The sequence below is a fragment of the Perognathus longimembris genome, chromosome 21 (genome assembly GCF_023159225.1).
Source record: "Perognathus longimembris pacificus isolate PPM17 chromosome 21, ASM2315922v1, whole genome shotgun sequence".
Classification (NCBI taxonomy): domain Eukaryota; kingdom Metazoa; phylum Chordata; class Mammalia; order Rodentia; family Heteromyidae; genus Perognathus; species Perognathus longimembris.
In genome coordinates this window covers 6,355,246-6,377,134 of record NC_063181.1, presented here as the reverse complement: position 1 = coordinate 6,377,134, position 21,889 = coordinate 6,355,246, and the positions used below count along the sequence as shown (strand labels likewise).

The 21,889-nt window shown below is 42.5% G+C and overlaps 1 protein-coding gene and 1 long non-coding RNA gene across 3 annotated transcripts in view; one reads left to right on the top strand and one right to left on the bottom strand.

The window, feature by feature from the left end:
- Positions 1-2,859: 2,859 nt before the first annotated feature.
- LOC125339251 lies at positions 2,860-21,742 on the bottom strand. The gene is made up of 3 exons (XR_007208511.1): positions 21,419-21,742; positions 4,104-4,109; positions 2,860-2,873 (listed from the first exon to the last, which is right to left on the bottom strand). It is a non-coding gene; the product is annotated as an uncharacterized LOC125339251 (long non-coding RNA).
- The window catches only part of Ppp2r2a (protein phosphatase 2 regulatory subunit Balpha), a 46,501-nt gene continuing 31,086 nt past the window's right edge, over positions 6,475-21,889 (top strand). Inside the window, exons 1-2 of one of the 2 annotated variants that reach the window (XM_048330312.1) lie at positions 6,475-6,783; positions 8,716-8,790. In XM_048330312.1, the coding sequence (XP_048186269.1) occupies positions 6,777-6,783; positions 8,716-8,790 (82 nt within the window). In that variant the 5' untranslated portion in view covers positions 6,475-6,776. Of the gene's footprint in view, positions 6,784-7,323; positions 7,373-8,715; positions 8,791-21,889 lie in introns of those variants that run through there. The other variant, XM_048330311.1, reaches the window with a different exon arrangement.

Genomic DNA, 21,889 nt, shown 5'->3' with positions numbered 1-21,889 from the left:
TTTTCCCTAGGCTAGCCTCCAACTGCAACTTTTCTGATTTCTGCCTCCAGAGTATTTGAGATTATAGGTATGAGCCACACCACTCCTGTCCTTGTCAACTTTTCTTTTTGTGTGTGAACAATCCTCTTTTTAATCCAATCCGTTGCAAGCTGACACTTTGTAATACAAAGTTTTTAAAAATAATAACAATTATTTATTGTCAAAGTGATGTGCAGAGGGGTTACGTGCTCTCTCCTTGCCAACTTTTTAAACTACAGAATCTCCCACCCCACACACAGAAAATACTTACTATCTAATCGGAAATAATTTGAGGAACAACGCGCTAGAGGTGTGCTCTAAAGGTCCTTCATCAAAACACTTGGCATTCATTACGTGAGTCAGATATAACACGTTGATCGTGTCTGTAGGATGCCACACTAGATATGCTAAGTCAGTGATTCTCAAATTTGATTACACATCAGTTTCATCTGGAAGTTTCTTTTCAAAACCTCCTAGTTGGACACAGGTTGCTCATACCTATAATCCTACTTAGGAGGCTGCGATCAAGAGGATCTTTGGTTTGCCCAAACAGAAAAGTCTGGGAGATTCTAGCTCCAATTAACAAGCAAAAGGCCAGAACTGGCGGTGTGATCCAAGTGGTAGACTGAGCAAGAAAGCCAAGGAAGCTTGAAGCTCTGGGCCCAAACCCCAGGTCTCCTCCTCAGACATGGTGTTACCAGTAACATCTTTTGCAACATTTTTCTCTGTAACAATTCATCACTGTGTTGTGATGGATTACAAAGTTTTGACATTGCACTATGACTGACCTTAATTTGCCATTCAGAGGACTTTAGATGAAGTAATTCATGAATCTTTTAGGGTCATGTCATTGCAATACTTAACTCAGGGCGTGGGCTCTGTCCCTGAGCCAATTTGTGCTCAAGGCTAGTGTTCTACTACTTGAGCCACAGCACCACTATCGGCTTTTTCTGAGTTTATTGGAGGTAAGAGTCTCATACTTCTCTGCCCAGGCTGGCTTTCAGTCATGATTCTCAGATCTCAGCCTCCTGAGTACCTAGGAAGACAGGTATGAGCCACCAGTGCCTGGCTGTAATTCTCCTTTGAAATATAATTTGGTACCAAATTTTTAACTGAAGTCATGGGAATAATTCTCTAGAATCAATTCTAGCAACATTACTTTGTAGACATTCTCTTCAAATTGTTAATAATTTATATGTACCAATCATCACGTAATAACCAATAAAATCCAACTATGAACCAGTCATACTGGTACATTCTCAGCTACTTGCAAGAGAATCATGATTTGAGAATGGCCTGAACAAAGCTAGGGCGATCCTCAATGGAGTCTTACTCTCATTTCTTCGTGGGAAACATTTCCTATTTCTCCTCCTATTTCATTTGTCTTTATCCTGTTGCTAACAGGGGGTGGTAATGGAGGTGTGGGTCAAGTGGTAGAGTGCTTGGCTGGCATTCATGAGGACTTGGGTTCAATCCCAGAACCAGAAGGGGAAAAAAACTCTAATTTATGAAAAAAATAATAATGTAAAAAAAACCCTCATATTGGTTTATCTAGGTATTGTTGTGATGTTCCAGTGTGGAGATGCCAATCAGCAGCTGTGAGTGAAAAAAAAGAGCCACTGCAGAACAGGAGCAGTGTAGTCTCTGGTTGTCAAGTTCATGGTACACTTGGCTCCATTAACGGAAGTATGGATTGCAGAAGAAGCAGATAGCTCTGTGTGATTAGCAGGCCTGCATCGTGATTTCATTCTGGGCATCACTTCTTGAGGCATTTAGAACACACACAGGGGTTGAAAGTATGTGGAGAGTAGAGGCCCAAGGTAACGCAGGGCTCCAAGGCAGGGCCAGGGAAGCAGCTCTGCAGAGCCTGGCTGATTATTTGTCCACAAGAAAACATTTGGGAGATGGAGATACATTCTAACAGCTAAATAACTTTCCAAGTTCATGCTCAAGAGGTCCCAGGGAGGAGAGCCAGAGCTTGCAGAATAAAGTTGCAATGAAGTACATTTTTATACAGTGTACTATAGAAGGAAGAGTTACTTAGTGGTGACAGTTGTCTAAAAACAGCATAATCTTTGGTTCTTGGTTACTTGGAAGTTCCTAAACCCAGGCTCAATGAGCACCAAAGGATATGCTAGATAAAGAATTCAAGAGTCTCTTGTGAGAATTGTTAGCTAATGCCTAAAGTTTCTTCTACTTCAAGCCTTAGCCCTGCATAAAACATGTTCCCGTGTCATATTTGAATTCAGACGCCACCTAACATATCTGTAGAAGGGAAGCCGACTCATCCTTAAAACAAACAAAAGTAATCAGCCTATTTGGGTAATAGTTTACATTACAGGGAGCTGGGGATCATTCATTTATAAGCGCCACTAAACATACGTTTCGGAGATCGTGTTCAATGTCATCCAGTTGCATGTTATACCAGAGAGATATTCAGGTTATTTGCTTTAGAGAATGCATTTCCCCCCAAAAGTGCAAAAGGAAGTCTTTGGGTGCGATTGAGAAGCAGAAAGTCACGAGATAAGCTTTACTCACGGCTGCTTCATCTTGTATTTCGTGTCGCTATTGTGTGATAGCAGGCAGGGCATGCCGGGCACCAGCTCGCCACACCCCCGTTCCTTCCTTCATCTCTACATGCATCCTTTTTTGCTTTTGCATTGAAATAGTCCTGCTAAGTAGGCCAGGCTTGCCTATAAATCTTTTATATATAAAACATTTACTAAGCTCTTTAATAAATTATGTGCCCACGGCCTTTTGTAATGGATATACATATGTCTATACACATATATCTTTATTTTATGCCTTCTTTTAGACTGTCATCTTTTTTTTCCCAAAACGAGAGGTTTATAACTCTTGTATATAGTAAACCGCAACATGTTTCCTGACTGTTACTGTCAAGTTTCTCAAAGATGAGGAGAAATAAATTCAAGATGGGTTTCCCCTAGACTCTAGCAAGTATGCATATTCTTAAAAGACAAAGACAAAATGTTTCTGATTAATGTTAACATCATGGGTAAATCACTTCTGTCTGTGTAGTTACAATGGACTAGAATGGTTACTCTAAGTGGGAAACATGTACATTGTCATCAAGCTGTGATACCAGCACTAGAGTAGGCTTTTAAAATTAGGGCCATTCTTTCCCATTAATATATGTTAATTACAGAATATGGGAAGAAACTTAGAAGTCAGAGGAGAAAACAATTCACCCATTGTGTCACTGCCAGAGACATCGTTGCACACACCTTGGTGTGTTTCCTTCCTGTCCTTTCCAGCCCCACGTATTTTGGGTTTCTTGTGCGTATTTGTGATCATGGCTGAGTTTTGCATCCTGCTTCTTAGACACAAGCAATTTCCTCCATTTTTAGAAGTATTTGACTACATAAAATGCTGTCAGCAATTTTTCCTTTATTTTTTAGGCCAGAAAGTATGGCTGTAGTAGGTCTTCCAAAGTGCTAAAAGTATGTCAATTTATGTCTTTATTTGTTTTATTTCTGTTTTGCTGTGTAACCCAGACTGGCTTCAAGCTCACCATCATCCGACCTGAGACTTCCCAGTAGCTGGGGACTACAGGTGTGTACCTCATCAACTTCAATTTCTTGGGGATATCTTAACTCTTACTCTGGACTTCCTGGTCTTTTCTGGGTATTGTTTGATCTAATTTCCTAGAGGACAGAGGCATTTATATGATGCCATTCTCATTTAGTATGGAGGGAGACAGATTTGTGTTCATCTCAACTCCAAATATAGTTGTATAATAAGCTGTGTGCGCGCACGCGCACACACACGTACCAGGGCTTGGAATCAGGGCCTCCAGCTCACACTTGGCTTTCTTAGCCACAACTGCCATTCTACCACTTGAGCTGCTCTTCCAGTCCAAACTTTTCTGGTTAACGGTCTCAAGCTGAAATCATTCAGGTCTCAGCCTCCTGAGGAGCTAGGATTTATAGGCATGAGCCTTGGGCATCTGGCTCATTTTATTATCTATGTTTTAATTAGCATCAATCAGTTGTACAAGGGCATTTCATTTTGATATGTTCATATATACATGAAATGAACCTTGGTCAGACTTATCCTCCCATCACTCTCTGCTCCCCTCTTCCTAAACCAAACTCAAGCCTCACCTTCCATTTTCACACGTGTGTGACCATATTCACCTTCCTCCACCATCCAGTCACCCTTCTTACTTCCACTAGTACCCACTCCCTAGACAGGTGTGGAATACCTGTTAAAAAGCTGAACAGCAGTAACACTGCAGTAACAGGGGACACCTACTAACTCCAATCTGCCGGTGATACTGCAGGTTCCTTTAGCGCCTCTTAGCTCAGACCCAAAGCAGAATCCTTCCAAATTTTAGGGCTCTTCAGGACCTCATCAGTTATACAGAAAACCATTACCTTGTGCAGTTTCTGTGTTAGGCAAAAATGTTCATGGTAGTATGTGCATGAAGGGACCATGTCCCCTGGGATTCTCTTGGAGAACATACATTCAGAGCGCAAAGACCTAGTTAGAAGTAGCTGGGGAAAATGCATACGTAAGCAGCTTACAAATTTAACCAACGGTTACTTAATAAGTGCAGAGAAAAATGACCAAGATCATTTATAAACTCTTTTAAAGCTAAGAAAGGTGAGTGAAAACACTTATGATATGGCCAGCTTTAGAGGGCCAACATTTCAGTGGTTTTCTTCCCAAGCCAGGCAGATTTATTTCATTAATCCAACAAATGATGTGGCTGGCGATATGGAGATGAATGACATGCTCTCTATCCTCAAAGAAGTCGGTGTAGTAACACACACATATTTAGATCATTTTGACATTGATGGGGTCTAGAGAGAAAGTACATTAGATTTTAAGTCTGTTTGGCAAGGGCATCCAACATGGTTGGTGAGAAGGGAAGGGGAGGAAATGTAGAGAAGCCAGCCCTGGAGGACATTTCGTTCAAGCTCATTTTTTTAAGAGTCGGGATTGGTGTGAGGGAGTGTTGGGGCAAGAGTGACAGGTGGACAGTAGTTGCAGAAGACAACAACGATGCCCGAACAGAGCTCAGTTGTTCAGGAACCCATTATCTGCGCATTTTCCACGCGGGTAATATCACACTGGAAATCGTTCTCGGTCTCAGCAGAAATGTCAGGTGGGTAGGTAGAAGTGTGAACCTGCAGTTTCAGGCTGAGAACGGGAAATGGAAATGTGGCGATCACGTGGTACACTGTGGCTTTACATTGTACAAATGAGAGCGCTCCAGACAGGGGACAGAGCCCCAAGAGGCAGAACCAGTGAAGGAAATGGAAGCTGGCAGGTAGACAGTTTGGGAAAAAACAAACAAAGAACGACGAACTGCCAAGGAGATTTTCTTTTTTTAAAAAAGGTGCAGATGGTGTGTGTGTGTGTGTGTGTGTGTGTGTGTGTGTGTGTGTGTGTTTTGCCAGTCCTGAGGCTTGAACTCGGGGCCTGGGCACTGTCCCTGAGCGTCTTTTGCGCGAGGCTAGGCGCTCTACCACTTGAGCCACAGCGCCACTTTCCAGCTTTGTCTGTTGATGTGGTGCCGAGGACTCGAACCCAGGGCTTCACGCGTGCTAGGCTGCGTTGGGCCCACGGGGGTCAAGATTCTGGAGGTTTCTTTCTGCAGGGGTGCGGAATGCGGATCCGTCTCGTGGGATTCACGGTGTGGACAGGCAGCGCGGAGGCGTCCTGAGGCCGGCAGGCCCGTCTCCCTCGTGGGGGATGTGTGTGTACGGATCCCCCTTACTTCATTCTAGGGGCGGACGCTGTCTTGGCCCCATTGCTGGGGCTCTTTCCTCTCTTCCTGAGCCTCACAGGTCCACTTCCGGCTCCTCGCTAGTTCTCTTTCCGGCCGGGGCTGGCTTTGAACCGCCGGCCTACGACCCCGGTCCCCTCCCCCCTCCGCCCCGCCCGCCCCCCGAGCGGCCACCTCACCGCCGAGGCTGTCCCACGCGCCTCCTCGCGACGGCGTCGACCCCGCCCGGTCCCTTCATCCCGGGGCGGGCAGGACCGCGGGCCTGCCCTCGGCGGCCCAGGACCAAGGCCGCGGCCCCAGGAACTCCGAGATGGAACCGGCCCCGCGGTGTCCTCCCGGGGCGGCGTGAGCTCGCTCCCCGACGCCAGGCAACCCGGGGCGTCCCCCGGTCAAGCGGACGGGCCGGTATGTCCGAGGGCGAGCACGTTCGCTGGACAGCGGAGGCCGCCCGGGAGTCCCGGCTCCCGGGCGGCGTGAGGGCCGCGGGAGCCCGGCCGCTGGCCCAAGCCGGCCCACCGGGCTGAGACGGCCCCGCCAACGGACCGAGCCGCGGGACGCCGGGACCCCGGCGCCGCGCAGGGCCGGCCGGCCGGCCGCGGAGGGGCGGGGCCGGAGCGCGGCGCCGAGGGGGCGGGGCCGGCCGCCGCCGCGCCCCGCCCCGCCGGCGCTCCGCCCCGCGGGTGACGTCACTGGCCAGGGCAGCCGGCGCCATTTTGAAAGTGGAGTCGCCTGCCCCTGCCGCCGCCGCCTTCGCTGTCGTAGCCGCCGCCGCCGCCGCCGCGAGGGGAGGAAGGAGCGCGAGCGGGGGCGCCCGGGAGTGGAGCCCACCATCCTGCCGGCCGGCCCGCCCGCCTCTCCTGCCCTCCGCTCGGCCCGGCCCCCTCCCCCACAGGTGCCATCCGCCGCCATCCGCCCTCCCTACCCCCCCAGCCCCAGGTGAGGGGGGCGAGCGCAGGAAGCGGGCACCCGAGGAGCCCGGCGGGGTCTCCATTTGCAGCGCGCCATGGCAGGTAAGCGGGGAATCGCTCTCGCCCGCCGGCGGGCGCCGCCGCCTCGCTCCTCCCTCCGTCCTCCCCCCCCCACACACCCGGCGCCCGCCCGAGCGCTCGGTGGAGCCCCGGGCGCCCCCCCCACCTACCCCTCTCCCCCTTCCACGGGTTTCGGGGGCTCGGCCCGGGTGTGGGGGGGGGCGGGGAGGCCCGGGCGCCGCGCGGCGGCGGGGGCTGCGGGGAGGGCGGGCGCCGGGCGTGGGTGGGGTGGTGGGGGTGGGGCCGCGCGGCCGCCGCGGGCTGGGGCGTGGGTGGGGCGGGACGGGGCGGGGGCGCGCAGATTGGTGTCCCCGGCCACCACCCGGGCCATCACCGGGCCACGCTGCCTCCCCCTCCCCCTCCCCTGGGGGGGGGGCTCCGGTGCGGACCCGGCTGGAATTCCTCCTCTCCGGGGCAGCCGGGGGCTCTGGTCGCCGGGCCTCTCGGGGGTGGGGTGGTGGTGGTGGTGTGTGTGTAAATAAATTTTGCTCCCAGAAGGAAGGAAGAGCGCTTTACAAGTTAAAATACAATGGGGGCATGGGTGTAACCCCCGCCCCACCCCCACTCTCGGGCACGGCTATTTTTGAGGATGCAAACCTGATTCTTGGTTTCCAACGCGCTACGACCTAGAGGGAGTACCAGGCCTGCCTTCTTTTTTTTTTTTTTTAAATACACAGCAAGTTGCATGAACAAAAAGCCTGATTCCATTTAAACTTTGCGTTTTGCATGCTTGCTTTTGTGCAGCTACCCTTTTCCCAAAAGGCTCTCTGCACATAGAGTTGGTTAAAATAGTTGTGGAGTTGAGTGATATAAATAGCCAAAGGGAGAGAGATTTCGTAAAAGCTTGCAAAAAAAAAAAATGTCTGTGGAGAAAACCAGGTTGGAAATCATCTAGGAAGGAATGATGGGCTGAGGTGAGAGATAATTGCTCTGAAGATTATCTGGATATTTTGGTGTTGCAGATACCTTCTTCCTTCTAGTTATTTCTAGACTTAGATTTTGTTTTCTTCCTTCTGAAGTCCAGCACTTTTTCCACCATATCCTTCCCAGTCCTCAGAGGTGAAATAGACATTCCAAGATGAAACCAGTTTTCCATGTTTCTTGTTTTTTTTTTTTTTTCCAATGAATTTAGTTAGTGGAACCTTTCAAGAAGTTAACATTTTGGACTGACATAGTTTACTATAAACAAATTGCTCTTTGACCTTGATGAGTAATGAAATGAGATTAAAATTGTTTTGTCCAAAATGATGACAAGTTAGCAAAATGGATTCTGTGCCAGTTCGCTTGGATTCCCAGAGACAAGACTAAGAGGCAGAACAGGCTTCCTTTGACAGTCTCTTGAGCAGCATTCATTTTTTTTTTTTTTTAGTTTCTTTTCCCCTCTGTCTGGAGCCAGTGATTTCTTTGCTGGTAATGCATGCAAAGAAGTGGGTGTTGTGTTTGCTCTGTGCACATTTTGGCCATAGGGTTTACCTGAACTGTTACTCCTCACATAGGCAGTAAGGTTCCCTAAGTTTTCTCTTCCTCTGTGTCTAATAGTCTGACCTTATTTTAACTCTTCTGGTGGCTTCCGGTGTACTTTTAAGGAAAACTAACTTTAGGTATTTACTTTTTTCTGGGAGGCCTTGTCTTGGTTAAGGCTTCAAGGGGAAAGGAATGTGGGAGATAGTTTGGAATACATGTACAAAGAGGATAGAATGCAGGTCTTTGCATATTTCCTATGGAGTCTTGTTCTTAAAGCACTACCAACTCTCCGGGGACTAACCTTTATCCAAATCGGTGCTGTCAGTGGTGGTTGTCAGTGTGGGCAGCACTAGGCAGTATGAGGATCATGCCAGCCATGGATACCATCTCCATTGCCGAGAGTAAACATGAACAGGACTCTGTTTTAATTGGTGTGTTTTCTTTTTCCAGGAGCTGGAGGAGGGAATGATATCCAGTGGTGTTTCTCTCAGGTGAAAGGAGCAGTAGATGATGATGTAGCAGAAGGTAAGAATGTGTTCAGTAGAGACAAACATAAAACACAGCTCTTTACTGAAGGAAACTTTCCTTAAATCTATCTGGACACGCCTTTTAGGAATGTTTTGTGTTTGTTGCTTAAGAAATGGAAGGACAGTTTTAGAAGTCACCTTTTTGAAAAATGTAAATCCTTTTTATTAGTTATACCTTATTCTCTAAATTCAAATGAAAGCAGCAATAAATGATAATATTTATAAATGTCACAAGGATGCTCAGATGTTCGTTTGCAAAGGTTTTCCTTGCTACATAAACTCCACATACAAATAAGTGATGGTTTTTCACATTTGTGTTTTCGGATTATTAAGTGGAAATAGGTGTCATTAAAATCTAGCTCACAAATGTCCTTGACAGTTGTTGTAGTTTTTTTTTTTTTTTTTTAATTATTTGGTGCTGGTTCTGAGTCTTGAACTCCTCAGGGCCTGGGCACTTTCCTTGAGCCTCTTTCTGCTCAAGGCTAGCTAACACTTTAGAACTTGAGCTACAGCACTACTTCCTGCTTTTCTGAGTAGTTTAATAAGAGTCTCAGCCTCTTGAGTGGCTAGGATTATAAGCAGGAGCCACTGGTGACCATCTATTAACATCTTTCATTTTTATGAGAAGATTTTTTAGGTTTAGCATGTCTGCTTTGGGTATGTAATATTGATTGGCATATGCTGAAGAATTGCTGGCTCAAATTCATTTACTTTTTTTGCAGGGTCTTGTGTAGGTGGTCAAGAAAAAAATGCTTATCTTCTGAAGAACTTAGTTTTTTTGTGCAGTTAGAAACTATTTGTTTATGGGCTGCTTAAGTAGTCCTGCCAGTTTATTTTGGAAGTATAGCTAAAGTTTTGAGACTTCAAGGCTTTTACATTTGTTGATACGGCTTTTGTTAGTAAGAGGCATTACTTCCAATAAGGTAGTTACATTATTTTATTCCAAAATATTAAAGATGGTTTTTAGTAGTATCCTGTGTCATAAAATTAGTGTTAATTTTCCACATAAAACTGAAAAGGGGGAGGGGAAAATTGGGGAGGGGAGAAAAATGAGGGAGGAGGTAAGTTTGATAAGAAATGTACTTACTGCCTTACATATGAAACTAACCCCTCTGTACATCACTTTGACAATAAATTTAAAAAACAGAAACTAAACGTACTTGTGATCTTCAGACATTTGTCTGTTGAAAATTAGTGAATCTTTGTCTAGATTTATCATCCTTATTGTAAACTCACAGTTGTCACCCAGTGTATGGAATGTCATTTGTGTTAGGACTTTTCCAGGTGACGGTAGGATGGTGGCTTGGTGTTGAGCCAGTCAAATGATTGTGTTTATTGTGCCAGTACCATTCTTCATAAAAAAATGTCCCATCAGAGTGTGGTTTAATTCTGTAGAAAGCCAGATGGCACACTTGTTATGTTTATAAGGCTCTTTCACCTTTCTTTTTTGTTGGATCCGCATCCATTTTTCAGATGAGAAACCAGAAAGAGTCTCAGTGATGAGCACAAAAATTGTATCTAAGATCTTCTGTTGAAGCCCGTGATGTTTGATTTGTTTAGAGCAAGAAATCCTAGGTTGAAAAGAGGAATCATGTATTATTATTTGTAACTTTATTACCTGTTGAATAGTAGATGTTCAAGTACTGGATCTTTACTTGTGTGTTGTGTAGTACCAAGACATGAAAGTGCTGTGTACTTGGACATTCCAAGAGGAATTCCGTTTTCCTTTTACCCAAGATCTAAATGCTAAGCACTAAGGTTCTGGTACCTAGAACAGAAACTCTTTCAAGGAGCTAATACTAGTTAATCATTAAGGAGAGCTACGTAGGTTTTGTAAGTGAGATCTCCAAAACTGAACATCAGTTACCCTATGTAATTGAACTAGTTGATAGGTTTTTTTGTTTGTTTTTATGTTTGGTGGTGGTACTGGGTTTGTTTGTTTTTGTCCTGAGGCTTGAAGTCAGGCTTGAGCACTGTCCCTGGCTTCTTTTTTCTCAAGGCTAGCACTCTGCCACTTGAGCCACAGCGCCACTTCTGGCCATTTTCTATATATGTGGTGCTGAGGAATTGAACCCAGGGCTTCATGTATAAGAGGCAAGCACTCTTGCCATTAGGCTATGTTCCCAGCCCCTAGTTGATAGTTTTTGATACACACACACACTAGACCAGTTATTTTCTGAGGCTGTTAAATGTAGTGTATGTGATATTTCTAGCTTTTTTTTTTGCCAGTCCTGGGCCTTGGACTCAGGGCCTGAGCACTGTCCCTGGGTTCTTTTTGCTCAAGGCTAGCACTCTGCCACTTGAGTCACAGCGCCACTTGTGGCCATTTTCTGTATATATGGTGCTGGGGAATCGAACCCAGGGCTTCATACGAGGCAAGCGCTCTTGCCACTAGGCTATATCCCCAGCCCCATTTCTAGCTTTTCATAATGACAAAAGTTGGTGTGTGTATTTCAGTAAAAACATGGTTTGTACTGGCATCTATTTGTAAGTCTATTTTGTATAAAGAACATTCATTTTTAAAACTAGACTGATTTGAGTGTTTTTGTTTGTATGTGCCAGTCCTTGGGCTTGAACTCAGGGCCTGTGTGCTGCCCCTGACTGAGCTTTTTTAAGACTTGCATTCTACCACTTCAGTCACTTCTACAACTTGAGTTAACTTCTGCTTTTTGCTGGTTAATTGCAGTTAAGAGTCTCATGGACTTTGCTGTCCAAGCTGGCTTCAAACTTCCATCCTCAAATCTCAACTTCCTGAGAAGCTAGGATTATAGTTGTGAGCGGTTAGTGCCTGGCAACTTTGAATATTTTTTGTATGCTGTAGTTTGTATCTCATTGTTAATGTTGGTTTATTTTACTGAGGAAGGTTTGCTTTTCTAAACTGTTAGTACATTTCCGCTGTGGCATCAGTCTTCATCGTTAGCTTACATTGCCTATTTTCTGTCAGTGATACTAATTTATTTCCTATGAATGGCTGAATATCAGCTCTCCTGCATTTAGTCAGCTACCAAAGGATATCAGTTGCCCTTTGTAATGCTTTAATATTCTATACTTGCTTTGATATTGGTTCAGTTTCATATTGTCTCTTGTCTAGATAGCAATAACTTCCTCAACAGTTTACTCCTTTTTTTTTAATCCTATGTTGTATTTTTAAGTTTATATTGAAAGCAGTCCTGGTTTTGTCATTTTTCTTAGAGATCTCCAATGGATCATTGTATTGACTAGGTTAAAAACTAAATTTGAACAATTTGGCCTAGAATATGCAACATCTCTTCAATCTCATTTTATGTAAATTTATTTGCTACTATGGCTAGTGATCCGGCTGAATGGATGTTGTTCTTTAAAGTCCCATCTATGTGTACTCTCTGGAGCATGCTTTGTTTTTGCTACTCCTACCTTGATATGTCTGATGTTCTACACTTAAAATTTTATCAATTCTACTCAAACCTCACATGTTCCTTTATAGCACTTTGCTATATACTGTAATCAGTACCCCAAACCTCTCCTATACACCATAAGCCTCGTACTGTACTAATTCATCTTTGTGCTCTGTGCAGCACACCTTGTATAAACTCGAGTGTCTACAATAATGCCTGGCACATAGTAGGTACTGAATATTTGTCCAAGGATTGTCACTTACTAGATTTGGAAAGGAAGAAAAGTAGGATGATAGAGATAGTGATAGCCTTTATAACTAACACAAAGAGATTAAGAGGCCCTGCTCCAAGACTTAGTGTATGTTGCCTTGGATAAGTTTTCTGGTTTCCTGTATGCTTAGACGTAAACTAATAGGACTAGATTAAGTGATTGCTGTTGTTTCTCATACTCCAATCCTGTTAATTCCCAAAGATGCCTTAGAAAGAAATAGTTCAACATTATTAACTACTTCTGAGTTCTTTAAGATGTTAGAGCCTTAATTTAAAAGTAAGTCTTTACTGCATTTAGGTGCTCAGTTCAGTATTTTTTTATTAAGAATTTTTATTAAGCTACAGAACTAAGAGCTTAACATTTGACAAGATAGGTGGATGTTTTAAAATATTAACTTATTTTTTTTTACTAAGTTTTACAAAGGTTTCTATTTCAGAAGTCAAGTTATGAATGCATTTTGGTCATTGTCACCTTTGCATTGTTCTCTTTCTTCATTCCATTTCTACTCTCAATCAGATGGCTCTTTTTGTTGTTATTTTTGTTGGTCATGGGGCTTGAACTTAGGGCCTGAGCTCTCTTTTGTGAGCCCTCTACCACTTTGAGCCACTTTCGATTTTCTGGTGATTAATTGGAGATAGATAACCTGGGCTGGCTTTGGACTGCAATCCTCAGATCTCAGCCTCCTCAGATCTCAGCCTCTTGAGTAGATAGGATTACAGGACTGGGCCACCAGCCCCTGGCTCAACTATATGTTTTTACAATACTTATAACCCATCTTGGGATATGTGGTGTATAAAAAGGTCCTCTACGAGTCCATACCTTGTATAGTTTATTATGGTCTCTGTTATTTGGTATTTTCATACCATGAACTTTTTAATCTTCATGGTAGCAGTAGCAGTCTGATAGTGTATAGCTTTAATTTTTCTTTTGTTAATAACTTTCTGTCATGAGCTGTTAAGGGGTCTGGTTGGACATTGGGGTTAGGGTTGATTTTGTTCGCCTGCACATTGGGCAGGTTGAGAATTAGGAACTAGGAAGGGCTGAGGGCTTTGTTGTTAGAGGACCTTGGTGTGCTGTCTTGCCCTTTGATAGTGGTTGTTTTTCTAATGACTGCTTACTGGTTTACTTGGATTTTTCACCCCTCAGCTAGACCTGGGGCTTGAACTCAGGGCCTGAGCTCTGTCCTGAACTTTTTTGCTCAAGGCTAGTGTTTCTTCTACTACTTGAGTCACAGCTCCACTTCCAGCTCTTTGGTGGTTAATTGGAGATAAAAGTCTCACAGACTTGTCTGCCTGGGCTGGCTTCTAACCACAGTCCTCAAATCTGAGGATTGATCTGAGTAGCTAGAATTATAGGCATGAGCCAGCTCACTTAGACATTTTTTAAAATACGTTTAAAGCAGACTTACTTCGAAACTTTGACATTACTTTTTTCTCTTGGAGTTTTCTTAGGGTTTGAACTCAGGACCTTGTGCTTGCTAGGCAGGTGTTCTGTTTGAGCCTACACCTCTATTTTTATTTTACTTCTTGGTGAAAAGGTGTGTGTGTGTGTGTTTACATTTATGTATGATTGCAGTGTTCTATACTAAAGAGTTTAGAATTTAAAAAGGCAATTCCCTGCCTCGTTTCCTAATCTGTAGTTCTAAAGACAAGTGTTCACATCTTTTAACTATTCCTTGGTGCTCACTGCTACTTCTTAGGAGGAGCAAAATGTTACTTCTGTATCCTGTCAATTTGTCAGTAGATAAGACTTAAGCCATTCACATCATCACTCCATTTCTTCTCCCTTTGTGCCCTGTGCTATATCACATGCTACAGTTAGAGTTGAAATCAGTGCTTACCTTATTATGACCACACAGAGGCTGAGCCATCAGTGCTCCATGATTTGGCTTGTTTAGTGTTCCTGAACCTAATGATTGCCTGCTTTATGCATTTTTGAAAACGTAGTTCAATAAATTTGGCCAGTGTCTCCCTAGTTTTATACTATATCACTTTCCCCCCTTTTTAGAAAAAAAATCTAATTGTGATTTAATAATATAAATCAATTGCTTAAAATTTTTAATTAACCAAAATAGAAAAACAAGCTTATATTAAAGTGAAACAATAAGGAAAATTTTTTTCTAGTGATTATTTGCATTACAGTTCTGATGAACAGTTCATTAGTTCACATTTTATTTAAGGAAATAGAAAGGACACTTAAATACATGTGGATACTCTGGAGTGTGAAATATTTTACTAAAATGAAGACTGAAGGTTCTTTCTTAGGTATAGTGAGTTAAGCGCGTTTGGTCCAACAACATCTGAATTCACTGAGAAGGTCTATGAATTGTTTTCTTGATGACAGTATTAGCCTATTTGCTGCAGTGGTGAAAAGGCCAAGTGGGTAAACCTGCAGCCGTCCCAGTGTGAATCAGAGAGTGGCACTAGGCAGTGCCAGTACTCACCATATTCCTCATCACCATGCCTGTTCTGAGTGATTGAGGAAGAGCCACTTAACATTCTTATTTGATTTATTAATAATTAGTCATTCTCATTACTAATGGGATTCAATTAATTACATTAATTGAGTGTGTTGAACATTCTGCAAGACAGAATGGGAAGCATACATAAGTTTTTCTGTGAAACAAGATAGAGTAGCTGTCTGGAGGAAGAGGGTTGGTGTTGCTCTTCCTGTTTCTAACCAATCTGACTGTTTTTCCAGATTTTCGGTTTTGGGTTCTATCTTAGAAACTGAAACTCAGGCCTGGATATGTGGTGTGCACTTTCTCAAATAAACAAGAAATTTGCCTTATTTGGCACTTTTTTCCTGTTGGTCATGGGGCTTGAACTCGGCCTGGACACTGTCCCTGAGCTCTGTAGCTTAAGGCTAGCCCCCTACAACTTGAGCCACAGCGCCACTTTTGGTTTTCTGGTGGTTAATTGGAGATAAGAGTCTCATGGACTTTCCTGCCCGGCTGGCTTTGAACGGTAATCGTCAGATCTCAGCCTCCTGAGTAGCTAGGATTACAGGCGTGAGCCACCGGTGCCTGGCCATTATTTTGTTTTTGTTGTTGTTGATAAAATTAGAACTTTCAAATGCAGAAGATCTTGGAAGATGTATATCTGTCATTGTAAGCTTGATAGCTTCTTGATATAAACTTACATTAATGGCTATAATCGTTTTTATACAGTGAAGGAAATGTGTCAGCACTTGGAAAATCTTCATAACTTGAATGAATCAGTGTTTTACAAGTGAACAGTGTGTATGCTGCTCTAAAGTCCTGCAATGTAACAAGTACAGGCAAGAGCTGGATTTACTGTTGTGCACCTCTGATGTACTTTCAGCTTGCACAAAGCCTTTTGGAAATTGTCATTTGTCAAATTTAGGTGTAGTCTCCGAGATACCATAACTACCTGAAAAAACCTATTACAATCCCCTCCCTTCCCCACAAGGTACCTGAGAAGCTGGATTTTCTTCATAATATTTTCCTAATGGAATATTGCATGTCTTGCTGTCCTCAGATATTAAGAGCTTGAGAGCACCATGCCATTGACAACGTTTGATTGTATAAACAATAGATTGCTTGTGCTAGTGATATGTTAAAGTAGAATCTTCATGAGCCATGAGTAGTATGGCCATGAGCCATGGTCAGTATAGTGTACTGTCATGGATGTCTATAAAACTGCAGTTTATTATTTAGATAACCAAGTTAGATCTGTCGGGAATTGTGCAATCTGGAGGTCTCTGTGGGGAGGATACCTTTACCACTTTAAGGGATCTATTTTTGAACCTAACCATCTCCTCACAGAGATTATTATTGCAAGTAACATTTGCCAGAATACTTAAGTGGGAAAGGCATAGCAGTTTACCTGTCTGCTCAGGTAAAGAGAATCAAGGTAATACAAAGTGTCAGGTCACAGATATTCTTCAACTTCCTCAGAGCCTAGAATGGTGCTGTTTTTAGTTTTATTATCTATTAGTTAAAAGTAGGCTGGTGACCTTGACATTGTATTGTTTTGAGCTCAACATGTAGCTTGATATCTTGTGTTTTTTGCAGAAAGGTTTAAAATTGGCATAGTTATTTCCCAACTATTACAACTAATAAAGGGGGAAGGTGGGAGTCAATGTGGGTTTTTTTTTTTTTTGGTACATCCTAAAGTGCAACTTAATTACATTTTTAAGTAGCTGCTGAATTTTTCATTCTGAAAATGTATCAACCATTGCTTAGTATTTTTATGGCTGTTTTTCCTTAAAACAAAACACAGAAGAAAGAAAAACTACCAATTTTCCATCAAGGCTTAGCCATATGTTTAATATATATTTATGTGTATGTGTTAGTAAATAATTTTTTGGATATTACTATAAATAACTTTAGTTGCTATGCCCAGTAGTTAAAATTTCATCTGGATTCTTGTTCTTGGCTAATGTGGAATCTTTAGCCAGTTAGAGTTCTACTGATTAAATCCTCTGAATGTTGAGTTGTTTGCATTTTCTTATATGAAATCTGAATGCTCACTTAAATCAGTTCATGTAGTTTGCCACCCATGAGTTTGTCTACAAAGCTCTGTTTTAACTGTTAGCAGTGTTCATGTGTGACCTCAGGGCATGGTGCTTTTGTTTCATTTTTTTGCCCTCAACTGGTACTGTAACATTTGAGCCACACCTCCACTTCCCTCCCCCCCCCCCCCCCCCCCGGGCCAATTGGAGATTAACTTTCTGTTCTGGCTGGCTTTTAACAGCAATCCTCAGACCCCAGCCTCCTGACTAGGGCTATTTATATGAGACACTGGCACCCAGCCAGGGTATTCTTCCTTAAGAATTCTGTCTTTTTTTGTGTGTGAGTGTGTGTGTGCTGGTCTTGGGAATTGAACTCAGGGCCTAGGTTCTGCCCCTGTCCCTGAGTTTTTGCTCAAGGCTAGTGCTCTGCTACTTGAGCCACAGCTCCACTCTGGCTTTGGTGGTTAATTGGCAATAAGAGTCTCATGGACTTTCCTGCCTTGGCTGGCTTTGAACTGTATTCCTCAATCCTCAGCCTCCTGAGTAGCTAGGATTATAGGCTTAAGCCTCTGTGCCGGCACTACTGTATCATCTCCCCCTTCGTCACCCCGCATACTGAGATTTGGGACCTAGGCTCTAGCCCTTAGTTTTTTTCACTTGTTCAAGTGAACAGCTCCACTTCTGACGTTTTGTTGGTTAACCAGAGATAAGAGTCTCGCAGACTTTTCTGCCCAGCCTGGCCTTGAACCTATCTGTACTGAGATCTCAGCCTCCTGAGTAGCCAGGGTTACATATGTGTGAACCATGAGCACTCTACGTTATTACCATTTCATACATAGTACCAGAGGATTCGGGCAAAAAAAAAATTGACAGGAATATATTGAGTTTCAAATCAGTTATGCACTTTATATTTTATACAAAGGGGATCTTCTCTATTGCCTGTATTAAGAAACACTGGTGGCTGGGAATATGACCCTTTAGTAGTGGAGGAGATGATTGCCTGGTGTGTGTGAGGCCAGGGGCTCAATCACCAGTACCGAAAATGAAACATACTAAAGTAGATTTGGCACAACTTGAGAACCTGCCCCTGTAGATTCAATGTTTGTGTCTACACAAATGTAGATAGAAGTAGAGCCTTTTTGGTGTTACCATGTATTTTTTTTTCCAGCTTGCTGCAAGGGTAAGAATGACTCTGATGAGTGAATTTCTAAGGTGACATAAAAGGCATTTGTAATCTTTAATACTTCAGTTGGTAATAGAGAGGAAAGATCCTGTTTGTAGGCAATAAATAGTTTATGTCAAATTCTTTATCTATCACTGTAATTGATAGCAAAAGGATTGCCTACTCTTACTTTTTCCCTTGACATAAACAGAATTTTTTCCAGCAATAGAATCAGTTTAATATATTTTATTATAAAAATTATCATTTTAACGTTTATGGTTCTGAGTATTAAACTCAGGTTCCATAGCAAGGGCTTGCAACTGAGCTGCCCCCTTGGCCCCTTCACAGCTTTTAAACGTGCACTTCTGGAATGTTTGACTCTTGCTATTTTGAAACATGTCTTTAGGACTTTTTCATTTCACAAAACTGAAACCAACGATCTTTCCATTCCTGAGCTCCTGGCAATCCCCTTCCACTTTCTGTGTCTGTTAATTTGACTATTTTTTAGATACCTTGGATACGTGGAATCATGCAGTCTTTTTGTGACTGGCTGAGTTCATTTGTATTTTAGCATGTGTAAGGATTTCCTTTTAATGATGAGCAATTTTCTATTATATGTATAGACACATTTTGTTCATCCATTTGTTGTGCCTGTATGTTACCTATGTTTGTGCCACTAATATTTGGCCCTGTTCATCCTTTGATAGACATTTGGGTTGCTTCCAACTTTATGCTTTTATGAACTAGTCTTCTGTATGACATTTCCATCATTGATGGATCACCTACTTGAATGTACTTCCTTCAGAGTACCTTGTGACATCATAGCTGTCTTAGCTTGGGTGGGTAGATGCTCTATGATGTTAGCACAGCAATGAGGTTGCCTAATGGTGAATTTCTCAGATTGTGTCCCTGTTGCCACGTAACTCATAATTGTTTATCTAGAGTTGTAGGAAGAGAATAGTTAAGTTCTTTCTGTAAATTAATGATGTAACAGGGAGCTCCAAGCAGAACATGAAACTTATCAAATTTTAGACTATTAAGAGAATGGTTCTATTGGCACAAACGTGCTATCTCAGCCTAATAGTTTGAAGCCTAGTACCAGATTACTTTGTAGGCCATTTAGACAAAATCCTGAATTTTTACCAGTTTAATCTGGTTTATTTTACAGTTTTTGGTTTAAAGTAGAAAACATGGGTTTTTAATTATATAAAGCATCTCAATTAGTAATCATAACTACTATGTTTCATGAATTTTTTATTTAGCAAAGTCATGAGGATAATAGATTTTGGTTGTTTTTTTTGTAATGTAATTATAGATAAGGAGTAGTCAAAGCTTTATTTTTGTGATAATAGGGCCTTGCTACCTTGCTTTTAATAAATATTCCAGGAAATTTCAGTGGGTATTTGTGACGATGTTTAACCCTTGACCTTCATTAACAGTTGGGTAGTTGTAAATGTACATTCCAAACATGTACAACTCTTCATACAGCAGGCCAGTTAAGAGGAAATAGTAACTCATTTCCAAGTCCTCTCTTACAAGGGCCTACAAACCTTTCCTATTACTTAGTTCAAGGATTTTTTTATCAGTGTTTTTCTTTACAAGTCTTTATACATCCAGCAGTTGGGTTTTTTTTTTTTTTTTTTATGGTGATCCTGAGGCTTGAATGCATGTCCTGAGCACTGTCTCTGAGCTTTCGGGCTCATGGCTAGCACTCTACCACTTGAGCTACAGCTCCACTTCTAGTTATTGTTGTCAGTTTTTTGTTTTGTTTTTAGTTTCAGTGCAGGTTAAGAGTCTCACGGAATTTCCTATTGGGCTGACATCTTACAGTGATCTTCATATCTCAGTCTTCTGAGTAGCTAGGAGGATTAAACAAAAGTTTATATTTTGTTTTGTGAGCTTAGAATACTGTTGGTAATTTAAGATATCTTTGAACAGGTATGAGCTACTGGCACCCACCAGCAACTTAATTTTAAATAAAAGTTGATATTTTGCTTTGTGAGCTTAGAATCCTGTTGGTAATCTAAGGTGAGTCTTTGATTATATATTATGTATGTTCTTGGCCATGTGACCACTGCTGGGGATTATTTGCAGAGGGCTCTTTACTAGATGTATGGTTGGTTCATTCTGGTTCTTTAAAGACCTGCTGTGTCACAAGCTCAGTTAATATTTTTAACCGAATGTACTATTTCAGGTTTTTAGGAGTCAGCAACCGTTACCTAAATTATTATTAAAAATATATTCTGGGAAATGGTGGTATAGGTTAAAATGTTTACTTTATTCAACAATAGAATTGAGCTATATAGGTAGGAAAACGAATACATTTCTTAGCACTTTTGGCAAAATAGTCTTTAAAGAATTAAAGTGTCTTAAACAAATAGCTGTTGTTGACTTCTCTGGAGGATGGTAAACCAAGCCCATATGTTAAAACAAGCAGACAAGACACCCTCTGAAATGACCGACAAGCATAATGGAGAGAGTTCAGTATCCTCGGAAACACTGGAGGAGTGCCATATCTAAGCTGAAAAGAATTGGCAGGAAACAGTACAAATGAAAAATGTTGAGGCGTGACATTACTGACTGCCTCAGTGTTCATTTATATGCTTGAGAAACTTTCCTGGGTAGAAAGAAAAGGAGTCTGTGTTGAGCAGCCAGAGTTAGAATTGAAGTATATTCAAATATAGATTGTGTGTGCTGGTACTGGAGCTTGAACTCGGCCTAGATGTTATCCTTCAGCTTTTTCACTCTACCACTTACCGTAGTACCACATTAGGTCTTTTTTGGTGGTTAGTTGGAGCTAAGAATCTTAAGGACTTTATTGTTCCAACTAACTTCTAACTAGGGTCTTGTGATCTCGGTCTTTTGAGTAGCTAAGATTACGAATGTGAAACACTGGTGCCCTGCAGTAGATACTTTATATTTTGATGCAAGGATTAGGAACTGAACTGTTTGTAATTTAGGGTTGTAGTTCAGTGGTAGAACATTTTTTAGTCTTGCATGGAGTTCTGAGTTCTTGCCTGTTACTGCAAACATGCCACCCATGGACATATTCCCTTGCCTGATGAGTGGAGAAGAGTACTCATGCTGGCAAGAGAGTGAGAGACTGAGTCTTGAAACACAGACCTGAAACTGTTCCAAAGTCATTGCCTTTGGCTTCTCGCACTAATAAGTGGCTATTATTTATTACTGCATTTGTTAGCCGACCAAGGAATTATTGATAGGAACCCTGCAGATGAGCCTAAGGTGTTCAGGTCCATATTCCTCTTTCCTTGAGCGTGGCTGGGTCAGATGACTTATTACAATAGTGACAAAAGTGTTGGTATATCATCGTTTAGGAGGTAACTGTGTTGGGCTGCCTTCTTTCACTTGTTCTGAAGGAAGTGACCTACTGCTTTTGTGAACTTCCCTGTGGCCAAGAAATGGTGTCTGTGGCTCACAGCCATTAAAGTCCTGGCACTAGTCAACAGCAATGTGCTTGAGTTGAGAAATGGGTCCTCCTCTAATCATGGTTTGCCTTGAGAGCAGCCTTAGATGATAACATGTTGCGTATAGCCTTCTGAGAGACAGGCTCTGAGCTGGAGACCCCCAGCTAGGTATCAGCCAGATTCCTAACCAGAAGAAACTGAGATAATAAATGCTTGTTGTAAGCTGCTACCTTTTGGGTGATTTGTTAAGCAGAATTTAAATGAAATTTGCCTATATATGGTTTGGGCTAGGCCAAGTGCTCCAGTCTTCGTCTTATTGTACATCAGCTTCTTTATCAGGTTTGCCTCCAGCGTCCCTGCTTGGAATACTTGAACAGGTTTCTTGGCTC